Source organism: Dipteris shenzhenensis, chromosome 25, assembly GCF_047967505.1.
Source record: "Dipteris shenzhenensis isolate YYH24624 ecotype China chromosome 25, Dip_SZ_1.0, whole genome shotgun sequence".
In the NCBI taxonomy this organism is placed as follows: Eukaryota; Viridiplantae; Streptophyta; class Polypodiopsida; order Gleicheniales; family Dipteridaceae; genus Dipteris; species Dipteris shenzhenensis.
Genome location: NC_141620.1, coordinates 9016066 through 9029382, shown reverse-complemented (window position 1 = coordinate 9029382; position 13317 = coordinate 9016066). Strand labels below are relative to the sequence as shown.

General features: G+C 39.9%; 1 protein-coding gene across 5 annotated transcripts; it reads right to left on the bottom strand.

Annotated features, from left to right (window-relative positions):
• Window positions 1–4055: 4055 nt before the first annotated feature.
• LOC147885412 (uncharacterized) lies at window positions 4056–5834 on the bottom strand. 5 transcript variants are annotated; one of them, XR_015543433.1, is made up of 3 exons: window positions 5103–5834; window positions 4644–4932; window positions 4056–4512 (listed from the first exon to the last, which is right to left on the bottom strand). XR_015543433.1 is itself a non-coding variant. In XM_087396479.1 (2 exons), the coding sequence occupies exons 1-2, from the start codon at window positions 5554–5556 to the stop codon at window positions 4829–4831; spliced, it is 558 nt and encodes a 185-aa protein (XP_087252605.1). In that variant the 5' UTR covers window positions 5557–5834; the 3' UTR covers window positions 4056–4828. The 5 variants fall into 5 exon arrangements, 2 of the variants coding, with proteins under 2 accessions (XP_087252605.1, XP_087252606.1); XR_015543434.1 differs by having other exon boundaries at window positions 4056–4504; XR_015543435.1 differs by having other exon boundaries at window positions 4056–4932; window positions 5030–5834.
• Between the last annotated feature and the right edge of the window lie 7483 nt (window positions 5835–13317).

The following is a 13317-nucleotide window of genomic DNA, read 5'->3' as shown; positions in this document are numbered from 1 at the left end:
TCATGCCACGACTACATAATATGTACATTCATCTCTGTACGATATTCCCACCATTGCGGATCTAATGTATGGGTGGCATAGTGCAAAGAGTTATGTGCTTGATTCCATTGTTTTTGCACCATCTTTTGCAATATGGTTTGTTTAGCCATATTGTATCCACCTTCCCTTGGCCTTGCATCTTCCTTCAAAACATCCATCTCAACAGTCCACCAAGCCATATAAGCACTTCTCATGCTTGGCCCTTTCACATCCAACCTATGAATTTCAAACCAAATTGGATTCATAGCTTCCATTACATCAGATACCCTCTTCCAAAATGCCAGATTATTAACCAGTGCCTTTAAGTCGATGAATTTGTTATAGGAGCCACTTGAGTGTGGCTCAGCTATCCACTGTGTAGCCTCTACGTTGAATAGCATCTCGGTTACAATGGCCTACTGCTTTAACAACCGCTCCAGCATTATATAGTTTGTGCCAAAATGTGTCTCACCTAGCTTCAAAATCTCTGTTGGATGATTCGCAGGCTGGTGATTCCTAAATATACCCATTAATCACTCATGGTTAAGAAAGTATAACACGACTTTTCGAGAAACTTTGAAGAACTTTGTCTCTAGTGTTTTGTACCAATCCTCCAAGACTAGGTCTAGACAGTGGCACAAGCATGGCGATGCCCAAATACGTTGATATCTCTGATTTATAATTTTCCCAGCCTTTCAAAAATTCTTAGCATTATCAGTAATTAGTTGAATAATATTCTCAGGACCAATGTCTTCAATACATCTACTTAGCTGCTCTAGAATAAATTCTCTTGTCTTGGCCTCACTGCTTGTATCAATCGATTGTTGGAAAGCCTCTCCTTTGAACATCACAGCCATGACATTAATCAAGGGCCTCTTGCTAACATTCTTCCATCCATTTGATAGGATGGTGCAACCTATTTTCTCAATGCCATCGTAAACCACTTGCTGCATCTCTTCTTTCATCCTATTGTAGTATGCATCCAACATGCTATTACAGATGGCATCATAACTAGGCATTGTGAAACCCATGCCAGCTTTAGCGACAAAGGTCATGGCTTTTTTCCAATGTGGGCTTTGCACCATGTTCAATGGATATCCTGTGCAATAAATATCTTCAAACACATCTTGTTGCGCACACGCATACAGGCATTTGAACGAGGCACATTACTGCATTGTCCACTTTCCATCCTCTTTCCATATGCATATTTGAGCAACTTGCCAACTGTGCAAGGGATCCTGTGCCACTATTGTGTGCGATTGCACTTCGCAAACAACTTTCCATAGTCGCCGATTGCTTACCTAGGGATCCAAGACCCATGGTTCTTTCTTCAATTACAAGTTGAGACTAGTGGCGTGTGGCTATGTCATCCACAATCATGTCTACACTTACATATGTTTTACCACCCAAAATGGCTCACACTTTCCACTCCTGGACCCTTGCACTTTCCAATCTATCTTTGAGGATCGCCTAGGAAATGTTTGCACATATGAGTACTTGAACGCGTGTGCTCTTCATGGCAAATGTTACATCTCCAATTTGTGCCAGTTACGAGCGTAACATAATCATGCGCTTTTGTAGGGTTTCGTTTCATTAGAGCCAAAATCACGTCTGTATGCACATACTAATGGATCAATAATGTGCAAAAGTTTCAAAAGTAAAATTATCAATTGACACGTATCAATAATATTTGTCCTATCTTGATCAAATTTATTTGATAATACATCTTGCATGGAACAATGATTTCACTCAGTCTTATTCTGCCAGTGCTCATTGTAAGTGTGCTAGACCTCGAGACAGAGCAACTATCCAATCGTCTTGCCCCCTCTTGACATAATTGGATGGTTATAGACGTGGTAATCTACATATGGACCTAGGCTTAGGATGGCGAATTGCCTTTCCCCACATCCCATTCTTTCTCAAGGAAGCATCTATCTATACTAAGATCTTTCACGACATCATGATCTACATGCAAAATTTGAGATTTCACAGATGCTAGTGCAATAGCTAACATTGCTTACATGCACATGGCAGTTTTAAAAGCTAATTGGCTAATGTCTACAAAAACAACTTTCTTTTTTATTTTTTCATGAAAATAACTTTAAATATATTAAAAAAAATACTTTCTTTATGAAAATAATCCGTTCAAATCACAAAGGATAAACCATAAACTAAGAGCTTTGCATATATCCATTTTGCATCCTAGTGTGGGTAGATATCAACTGGCCTGAGCGAGCCCACCACCGACAATGGACACTTTTTAAAAGGATATAAAAACTTACAAATTAGTTTGGAAGCTTTAGGGTCTAAGCGTGGTTAGGTGATAGGCTTTTTGTGCTTTATGGAAGCACATAGCACATTACTTATAGCACAAATTATGTACCTTAATATATGAAAATTTTTTAATATCAATGTTCTTTAATGAACTTACAATATTATAAGAGTCAAAAAGCACATTTTATGATTGCAATAATTTTTAAGGTTTGAAATAGGTGTCCTATACCACTAAAAGTAGTAAATGTCCCGAATAGTGCTTTTTGTGTCACGTTCCCATGCTAAGACCCTTTATTTATCCCTTTTTACTTCTCTTTCTTTGTTTTTTTCGAGACTCTAATCAAAGCTAGATTCTCTAGAATGCAAATAGTACCAGGTGGGCACAAAGTATATATAAGAAATTGTATCACACGGTATGTGCTAAAAAATTATGGTAGTTGAAATGTATCGTACGGTATATCTATTGTCACACGGTATAGATAAATATCGAGCAGTATACCTATCTCTTACCACACGGTATGTACCTTTACCATGCAGTAATGGGCTGCAGTCGCTCCTGGTAAAAAAACGTTGCGAGGCCGATTTAATTGCTCCAGGGGGGTCCCAAAAACATTTGAAACGTTTTAATTCACCAGTTTAAAATGCTCGGTTTAATTCCCTCATAAATCCTTGGATCAGCCTACGACGTGGCTAATGGGAGCTACTAAAACATGGCAAGCAACACCATCTCAAAAGATAAACCTGCTACTATGGAGAATAGCAGTGGGCGAACTGCGAGTCATGGAGAGACTAGCCAAATGGAACCCAAGGATTTCGCCTGTCTACGTGCTCTGCAAAGAAAAGGTAGAAACACACTTCCATATGCTATGGGAATGTCCTGCAATTAAGGGGGTGTGGTGGAAAATGGTCAGATGGTTGCAATCGTTTTGCATTGATGTCAGGATCACTTGGAAAGTGACAATAGGGGTAGGATGAATGAAGTGATTCATGAAGGATGGCAACTCGTGAGGGAAATTATCATCCACAACATCTGGAAACTCAGAACCAGGCAGGTTTTTGACAAACCAGGAAGTATACATCTTGAGATAGAGGCTTTAGCTAATGAAACTAAATGGATGGCCAATATGGTGTCAAAAAAGAAAGTAAATTTGGTACAATTTGCCAAAGCTGTCAATAGGACCTAGCCTCATCATGAGGCTGAATCCCCCCCCATTTCTCTTTTTTTGATATATAATTAAAAAAAGTCCCGCAAAAAAAAGGACGTTTCTTCAAAATCAATAGTCAAATTAAATAGTCAAAAGAAAGGTGAGAGGAGCACTGTAAGTATTCATAATGATGTAGGTGACTAAATAAGTTGGTAGGCATATAGCCCCTCTTAAAATATCTATGGGACATGGATATGTGAATGAGTAAGCTATGTTTCTTCTTCTTCAACAAACTCATTAAAAATAATAATAATCATGGTCTTATATTTGAAGAAACCTCTTTATTTTATTGAACAAAGGTGGATGATCATTAAGCTAGAAGATTTATCAAATTTTATTGAGCAAAGGTAGATGATCATTAAGCTAGAAGATTCATCAAATTTTGTATTTTTTTAAGAGAGAGAGAGAGAGAGAGAGAGAGAGAGAGCAAAAGCATTGGGTCTATGTAAGATTCTAATGAATTATGGCTCATGCTAAGGTTGAAGCTTTGATTTAACATTTAAGTAACCAAAATATATTTGCCAAAAGATAACCATTAGGTTTAGATATGAAGCCTTGGTATATCCAACCGGGGTTATTTAAAGCTCCATTGTGAGACGACTAGATGTGTATAATGTACACACGATAAAGAAACCAAATGGATAAAAAGTGGAAATCTGTACGAATATGCTTCAGAAAGCCTAAAGGAGACGTGGCATGGAGGCCGTGTAGGCACCGAAAAAAGGAAATAACAAAAGAGACTCTAGTGGATCAAAAGTGTGAAGAAGTTGAGCGTCACGCGCGCCCAAAGTATTGCCTTCCACACGTGCGACCGAACCAAACTACAAGCGTGGGTAACGGAATCCCACGTGCGAGGCTGGATCACGTAATTTGCATGCAAATCCGCATGTTTTCGTTCCTGTTCCACATGTGCAGGGACTCATCTCCCGTATTTGCAGGTCTCCCTCTCCTGTCGATCAGCCTGCGTCTCCTGTGCAGTGTGCACCATCGCCAAGCTTGCCATTAACCTGCATACCTACACGAGGAATTCTTCAACAGTTGCGCTTCATCAGCTACCGTAGCTCAACATAGTAATGCTACAAAATCGCAAACTATGAAATTACCCACTGAAAGTTAACAAAGGAGCTGAGATTGTCTGTCGCTTGCCTCTCTCTTCTTGCACCTTCGCCCTCCAATGTTCCATGCTGACTCTCGTCGATTACAAACTAGCATATCGCACTGTACATATCTAGCTGGCCCCTGTTAAAGTGCGAGTCCAGTACGCTCCCGGGGCTGTCGGAGCAGATCGATCGCTAATACGTAGATATTATATTAATTCGCGATATGGTCCTTCAGAACAGAGCTTCTCTACAGCATATATGGCATCTACAGGTGTAGGGTGGGAACCGTAGAAGGGTGAGAGCCTCGCTTGCAGCGCTCTGTACGGGGGCCGGCCCTGAACAGCAAAGACCCAACTTTCACATATGTGTGACACGAGCAGCCTATCGCATTTGTGAAGCCTTCTCAAAATGGCCAGACAACGATCTCGATACCTAAGGAAAGCATATTTGCAATACCACAGTAAGCAAGAACAAGGTATTTTTGCATTTTTTTGCATCTACGCACCCCCACCAGGAGCTTCCCCTCCTCCTTCTGGGGGCGGAGGAGGGGGCGGCGGCGGTGGCTCTTCAGCAGCTGGTGGTGGTTCCCCTCCTTCAGGTGGTGGTGGCGGTGCTGCTTCGCCTTCAGCGGGTGGTGGTGCCTCGCCCTCGGCAGGCGGTGGTGCTTCAGCTGGCGGAGCTTCGGGCGGTTTCTCGTCTTCACCCATCTCTATATCGCCATCGATGCAGCTAGCGCATCGCTTCTCAACCCAGCCCTCGAAGTCGTACTGTGTGTCCCCGCCCCAATGCCGTCCATTGCAGACGCGGCCGATCATGCCTGCTATCACGCCGAGGATTGTTATAACAGCCAACACCACAAACAATTCCCCGATAGCTCCAGTTGGACGTACGGAGTCGCTGCTGGGGTGTACTATTTGGTAACTACCGTTGGAAGCCGCAACGCTTGTGTGGAACTCCATGTGTTTCTTTAGACAAGCTGCACAAGTACTACTGAATGCCTACTGAATGGATCAGGAGAATGGCGTCCGGAAACGGCAGAAGCTTCCGAACAATGCGAAGGCGAGACAAATCTGCCAAGTCTGCAGAAAGGCTGTGTTTTGAAACGGGTTCAATGGAGGAGACTTCAGGTGTGGTGAGATGAGGAAGGCGCAACGGAAGAGGATTTCGTGCGGCATACGAGGTGCGTGTTGGCTAGGAAGGAGCTCTCAGCTGATATGCGCAAGATGCAAAAACTTAGGCGCTAGAATGATTGAAGCGTCCTAATTTAACGACCCATGGATAACAGTGAACACACGTGTGTGGGGGGAACGAAGAGAGCTATACGTGTGTGTGTGTGTGTGGGGTGTCTTTTCACTAAAAAAGTGTGTGTGTGGTGTCAGTGTGTGCCATCGCCAATTCATAAAGAAGTGGACAAGAGAGGATTCCAATTTCGTACTCACCTCAAGCACGAAGGAGTGGTTAGACACTAGGAGAAGCCTACGGTTGGTTACAAGAGTTGGCCAAGACTGTACTCTTGGAGCACAGTTGACGGTGCCCGAAACCTTTTGATATTCTCAATTGCCCACATGATGCCCATGGACCCTTCTCAAGTTACTCAACCCCATTACTACTTCAAAGTTCAAATCACACACGCTCCTACTTCTCGAGATTACCTTTCTACTTTTTAGTGCCTCTCTTACCTATTCTTCCTCTCTCTTCTATATGTTTTCATTAGTTTTCTTTCGCTCTTGCCTATTTTTGTTTCTCTCTCTTGTTGCATTATTGGGAATCCCCTTTTGGACTTGACTCCAAAAAAAATTATAGGTATTTCTTAAGTCCCACAAATGATATTCATTCTTTAATACCAAGTTCCCCATATGAAACCCTATCCATTAGGTCGTTTTGACATCTTAATCTCACTCCATTATTCTTCAACAAAGGAAACTCAAATGACACGATTATCCATTTCTCTAACTTCACCCTCATGATGTGACTACAAGAACGATTTGATTGCCACAAAGGATCCAATTGCTTGCACCATTGTATAAAGGGTCAAATTATAAAGCTACCTAGCTCCCTTTTTAAGACTACCATACATAATCTAAACCTTCCCTTAAATATACTTTTCATTTAGTGCTTAGTGTACAAGTTTCATATTACTAGAGTGATGTGCCTAAAATATATTGACACTTTAACTTTTAAAAGTGATGTTATATCTTCAAATTATGGCAAGAAAAATGTTTCATGATCTATGGTCTACCAAATTTGGATCCATACAAAACTAGGCATGGGGACTATAGCAAGTGGTGACTATAATTGGAAATAGACATTTAAACTAGATGTAGTAATGATTGTTTTAAAATTTGCTTAATGCAGAGAGGACCTCAGAGTTTGATTAGAATTAAGTAGGATGACCTAATCTTGCTACTCTTAGCCACTGGGCTTGTAGCCAATTAAATAGCCACCACTCGGCTTGCATGCAATTATACCCATTGGACTTGCATGATGGGACTCAAATTATTTCTTCTATGCTTCCCATATTATTGTAACCCAGCCCCGAAATTTGACCCTCGAAAGGGGTTTGGCCCTTTCCCCCCTCTTTGTATAAGTTCCACGTTGGAAGAAATAGTACCATTAAATATCCAAAATTTCCTTGTAGAGAGCCCTTCAAAATCCAAATTGTCCTTTAACGAAAATACTTACTCTAGTGCATGGACATGAAGCCTTTTTACTAACAAGCTTTCAGATGGATAAAAAGGCACAAAGAGAGAGAGAGAGAGAGAGAGAGAGAGAGAGAGAGAGAGAGAGAGAGAGAGAGAGAGAGAGAGATTGCATTCAATAGGTAGTTACATAACCAACCTGGGCATGGGTAGTTCAGAACTAGATGCATGGGGGAAAAACTAAAACAAAATCGTGTTAGACAAAGATTTACGTGCTTGACCTTGTCATAGAGAGGGAAATTGCAAAAAAAAGAAAGGAAATTGCTAACAAAATTATTGTTCTTCGCAATGTCCATGGACATGTTATGATGTGCCACATTACCTTGCTTACACCTAGTTAAAGTAAGCAAGGAAGGGAGAAGAATGATGAAAGAGAAAGAGAAAAACTAAAATGCAGGCTCTTATAGCATTTTGTGCTGAAGTCTGCTAGTATAATCCACACGTGTTTTCACCACAAATGCTCAGAATAGCAATGGAAAATATTGAAAAAATCTAGATAACCTATAACCTATTGGTTTTTCCATCAGTATGTTTATTGGAAAACATGAGTATAGAAATCTATTGGGTTTTCCATCAGCATATTCATTTTGTGCTGGAGTCTGCTAGTACAGTCCATAGGTGTTTTCACCACAAATGCTCAAAATAGCAATGGAAAATACTAGAAAATTTTAGATAACCTCTATAGATGCGTCTATCTGTTTCTGAAAACACAGTAGGGGTGTCTGTAGATGCACCTGTAGATGTGGTTTTAGATGCGCTCCAATAGACAGACTATTCTAAAAAGTCAAAAAGGACATGTGCTCGACACAAAAGCATAACACTGAACCGAAAATCATTCGTTTCTTGGATACGACAAAGGACGAATCCAAAGAGAGCAACTTTCAAAGACCGTAAAGAGACTTACTTGGATAAAGGTATGGAAGCTTCTTGTCCTTCTTCAAAGTTGCTTCTCTTCCTTGTTCACCCTCTTCTCCTGCATACTTGGAGATGATTGTGTAAGCCTGGAAGTAAGTGTAGGTGCCTGGACATAAGTGTTAGATTGTGGATCTATTAATAGCAAAGCAAGCAAACCGCGTGAAGATTATGTGAAGAAAAGCAAAGCAAGCACGCTAAAAGTACATTTGAAAACTGCTTCTATAAGCATGTCTAATGGCGCATCTATACACACATCTAAATACGCATGTAATTGGGAATCTAAATACATAGAGCAGACGTGGTTTTAGACGTGTCTATAGACGTGCACCATAGAACAGACAGATGCGATTTTAGAAGCGCCACAGAGTTTTAAGATTAAATATTTGAAGAAAAGCAAATTTTTTGGGTTGTTTGTTTGTAGGATGTCTTCATCTTCAACAAGTAGCTCCAGTGAGGATGAATCCCTTTGTATCCACCATCACGAAATGTGGTTGGAGCAAAAAAACAAATGTATGTGTGATCGATGTCGAGGAAACATGTATCGTGCATGCAGGATTACACTCAATCACATCTCAAAGTATGCAGAATGGGATGCGACCGTAAACATGGTAAGTGTTAAAGAGTTAAGGTTGATTGAGATACCTATGGGTGTTCATATGTTTGAGTTATGATCCCGTTTTAATTTGATACAAGATGCAGTGCCACACCCGCATATGTTGCCCTATGCTCATCATGAGGAGGCGAAGCATTAGCGATATGAGGTGGGATCTTCAGGAGGGACCGTTACGGATGCATGGAGTAATGGTGATAGTAGCCCTCCACCATTACTTCATGAAGCTATGGAGGAGGAGGTGTTTGATGATATGGTGCGGGATTTATATGTCCATCAATCCGAAGGGAGGGATGATAGCATGGAGCAGGATGATCTTTTTACCGCAGCATCGACTCCAATGTTTGAGGGGTGCACATTCTCTGTTCTACATGCCTCCCTTGAGTTACTAAACTTGCAAACCATCTATGGATGGAGCAATGCAAGTTTGAATGCATTACCCAAGTAAGCTTTAAAGTCTATTTTGCAAACATGGTGAATTATGCTAGTGGGTCTATTTACAAGATGGGCGAGCTTGTGAGGTACTTTACATGATACAAAATATGATGCGTATCAATGCTCCATGCAAGGTGTTCATATTTCTAATATGGTGTACTTTTTCATTTCTAGGTATGTGAGCTCAAAGGAAATAGATCCCACCACACTTGAGAATGCTCGAGTTATGTCAATGCATGTGGTTTGTTTAGTGGAGACATTTCCATGTTCTATTCTCACAAGCCAACTACATCTTATAGTGCATTTGGTGGATGAGATTGCTATATGCAGTACTATACATGCACGATGGTTGTTCTTCCTCAAGCGCTTCATGAAGACCTTGTAGGGCTTCGTGAGACAAAATGCAAGACGTGAAGGTAGCATGGCTGAGGGTTGGTTGGTACAAGAGTCACTTGTATATATTTCTGAGTTTCTTGTTGATGTGGATAGCTCTCTCCCATGACTATGGAGAGATGATGAAGACCTAAGGATGACCTCTATTGTGCCTCAAGGGAAAGGACGCAACAAAGTAATAGACACAGAGTTGCTTAATAATATCAACCTCTATTGCATGCTTAATAGTGATGTGATGAAAATATGGGTGACAAGATACGAGGATGCAAAGGCAAGAAGACAAGAAGAAAGGGTCCTCTTTCATATATACCACAGAACTCGTGTGCCATACCCTCAGTATCTAAGAGCATTTCCAAAGGATATTCATGTGGATTGGCTACTTGACGAAATGGAGAAAGCAGAGAAAGACGAGGGGATGCATATCACAATGGAAGAATGGGAGTATGCTAGGGGATGCATGAGTAAGGTCGGTATATAGAATGTTATGCATAAGTTAGGAGCTTTCAATAATTTAGATTACTTATTTAATTGATTTTTTCTCGGTGTAGTGCACTATGTTCAATGCTATATGGTGTGAGGGCAAGAATTTTCGAACACAACGGATTGATGATAAGAGAAACACACAAGATTGCGGTGTCATTGCTAGCTTTGAGGGAGCCAATGGAGCCATGGATGATTATTGTGGTATAATCCAAGATATTATTAAGCTTGACTTTCAATGCTTCTTTGTGTATGTTTTGGATGTAAAGTGGTTTAAGGACGTGGTGGAAAGAGGCCCTAATGCAACAATGAAACGCCATGCAAGTGGCTTTGTAACTATTGACTCCATAAAGTTTTGGCAAAGTAGGAAGGACACACTAGTACTACCGCAACAATGTGAACAGGTACTGTATACACATATAAAAATACTCGCTTTTAAATATTTGATACCTTCGATGCAAGGAAAATAACATGACTGTATTTGTGTTTGAATTAGGTTGTCTATCAACCAATGGTGGATAATAATAGATGGTGGCATGTCATACCTATTATGCCATGTTCCAAAGTGATGTATAGTACATTTACTAATATGGAGCGTATGGAGGATGATCATGGCCATGGAGGTGATGATGACCATGATACGAGAGAGGAGGATGATCATGAGATAGGAGATACAGATATTGAGGCCATTACCCATGAGGACGAGCCTACCATTGGTGATGCTGATTTCGATGAGCATATGAGTAGCACAAGTAGTAGTGGGTTGAATGTATTTGTAGATCTAAACACTTGTTTGGATTTTGAAGTAGATAGTTTGGCAAGGGTTGATCTCATTGAGGATGAGATTGAACTGTAGCCCATCATTGATATTGGCAAAACTATTTTACATATTGTCTCATTCTCCTCACCTCACTTAATTCTTGTATATGTGGGCTTGCAAAAAAGCATTGATGTTTTTGTTAAAATTATGTGCTTTGGTAAACATGGGCAATGTTTGGAAAGTAGTGATGCACACCAAAATCTCACTTTCTGTATTCTCTGTTTTGTGTCTAAATACATGTCTAATTCTTAGTGTAGACGCGCTAATACATGCACAAATAGACGCTTTAATAGATGCAGTATTAGATGGGCCCGCATTTTCTCAGTGTAGATGCGCTAATAGACATGTCAATACACGTGCAAATAACCAACCTGTTAGATGTGCTATTAGACACACCTGTAATTTCTCTATTTAAGCAACGCCTATAGACGCGCCTGCTATTTTGCACGTCTATCAAGCACGTCTATAGTTGCTTTGTGTTGTTGTGAAGAAAGCCTCCTGTTGTTGGTATGCAATCTGTAACAACAACTATTAGCAAGGGATCTATTTGGTAAGAAGCATGGTGTAAGGTTGAATGTATCAAGTGTGCTAGTAGCCCTTAAATTCAACATACCTATGTTTTGAGCACATTTGTGATATTACCTCACTTGTGTGTTAGCATATCTATCAATATATCTATCAAAATATCTATTCGCATGTCAGTTAGTGAAAGTGTGTTGTTAGTAGGTGTGCTATTAGCACACCTACCATTACAGCATTTAGTACTATTTGCAGACTATTATTAGCATATCTCTCTGTTAGCATATGTGGAATTATATGCATTAGCACATATTGTTAGCATACGTGGTACCATATACATTAGCACAACATCTATTAGCATATTTGTTAGCACAACTTATGTTAGCACATATGTCTATTAGCATACATGGAACCAGATTGCTAATCATCATATCTATTATCCTCCTATTATTAGCATATGTGCTAATTAGCATATATATTATTATCAGGTGTGTTATTAGCGGTTTTTTGCTATTAGCATATATGATATTGTTAATAGCACTTCTATTATTAGCATATCAGTTACTGGAATATATGTTATTAGCATATGTGCTAATTACTATATTAGCTACTAGCATATTTGTTATTACCATATGTGCTAATTATCATTTATGTTATTAGCATATCATTGAGCACATGTATTATTAGCACATTGGCACATCTATTATTTGCATATATACTAATTACCATATATTTTTGTTGATATAGTATTGTTTGGTTAAAGACACATGTGTGTTTTCACCATTGATTTAAAGTATATTATGCAGATATAGATGGTGCAGAGGACAGCTCCTACCCTAAACACCTTGGAGAGGATTTTATTGTAAAGGAGGATCTTGGAAAGGTGGCTGCGACAAATGAGTCGGGTGGAGAGGACAACTTGCACCTAAAGGTCATCCCCAGTGAAGGCATGTCTGGTAGTGTCCCCATGCCTGAAGATGTGGATGCGATATCATTGAAGTATGAATGACTTGAAATCTTGGAAGCATCAGCTACTACTGTCCAGATGGACATGGGTGATGACAGTACCTTGGACAATGTGGCTGCCAGGATGGGCAAGAAGAAGAAGTTCAGTTCTGCTTCTCTACTTGAACATTTAAAGCCCCTTTAAAGAGAAAAAAGATGCCATCCGGCACAATGGAGGATGCTATTGTCAAGAATGTTGTTAAACAAAATGCATGCGAGAAGTTGTGATGTATACTGTCTAGTTGTTCAGAGTCCATGCCAGGGTGGAACCAAGGGTCTAGCCCATGTGGCATTCTTCTACTTTTAAAAACGTATATGCTATCTAGTAGATCTTATGACTTGGTCTCCTATAGTTGTATAGACTTCTTAAGTCCTTTTTATAAATGATAAATAAAATACCATGTTTAGAGGAAAACCCTTGTAAAATTGTTCTCTTACCATGGCAACCCCATTTGAAATATATTTAAAGCTAACTAGCTTCTGTTCTATGGTACTTTATTGAACGTACTAGATATTCTAGTGCTCACTTAGTACACAAGTTATGCTATTGGGTGCAAACTGGTATACTTATAGTCCCAACTACTGTATGTTAGTTAGTTAGCATTCATGCATAGATTCCCAACTATAGTATGTTAGTTAGCATTCATGCACAGAGTACTAAATTGGCATACTTCTACTCATGTGCTAGTATTGTAAGCTAATGTTTTATTGATAGAAACATACTAGTTAGAGGTACTCCACTTATTTCAGCTTTCATTGTTGGATTGTCATTTTTTGTGGATCCATCAATATGTAATAGAGCTGCACACTCTTCAACTCTAGAGTTGTAGGATGGAATTGCAAA

Coding starts and splice junctions, on each gene's coding strand:
- LOC147885412 (XM_087396479.1), bottom strand. CDS start 5,556: ATGGAGTTCCACACAAGCGTTGCGGCTTCCAACGGTAGTTACCAAATA. Junction 4,933..5,102: donor AGGGGAAGCTCCTGGTGGGG/GTGCGTAGATGC, acceptor TTTGCTGTTCAG/GGCCGGCCCCCGTACAGAGC.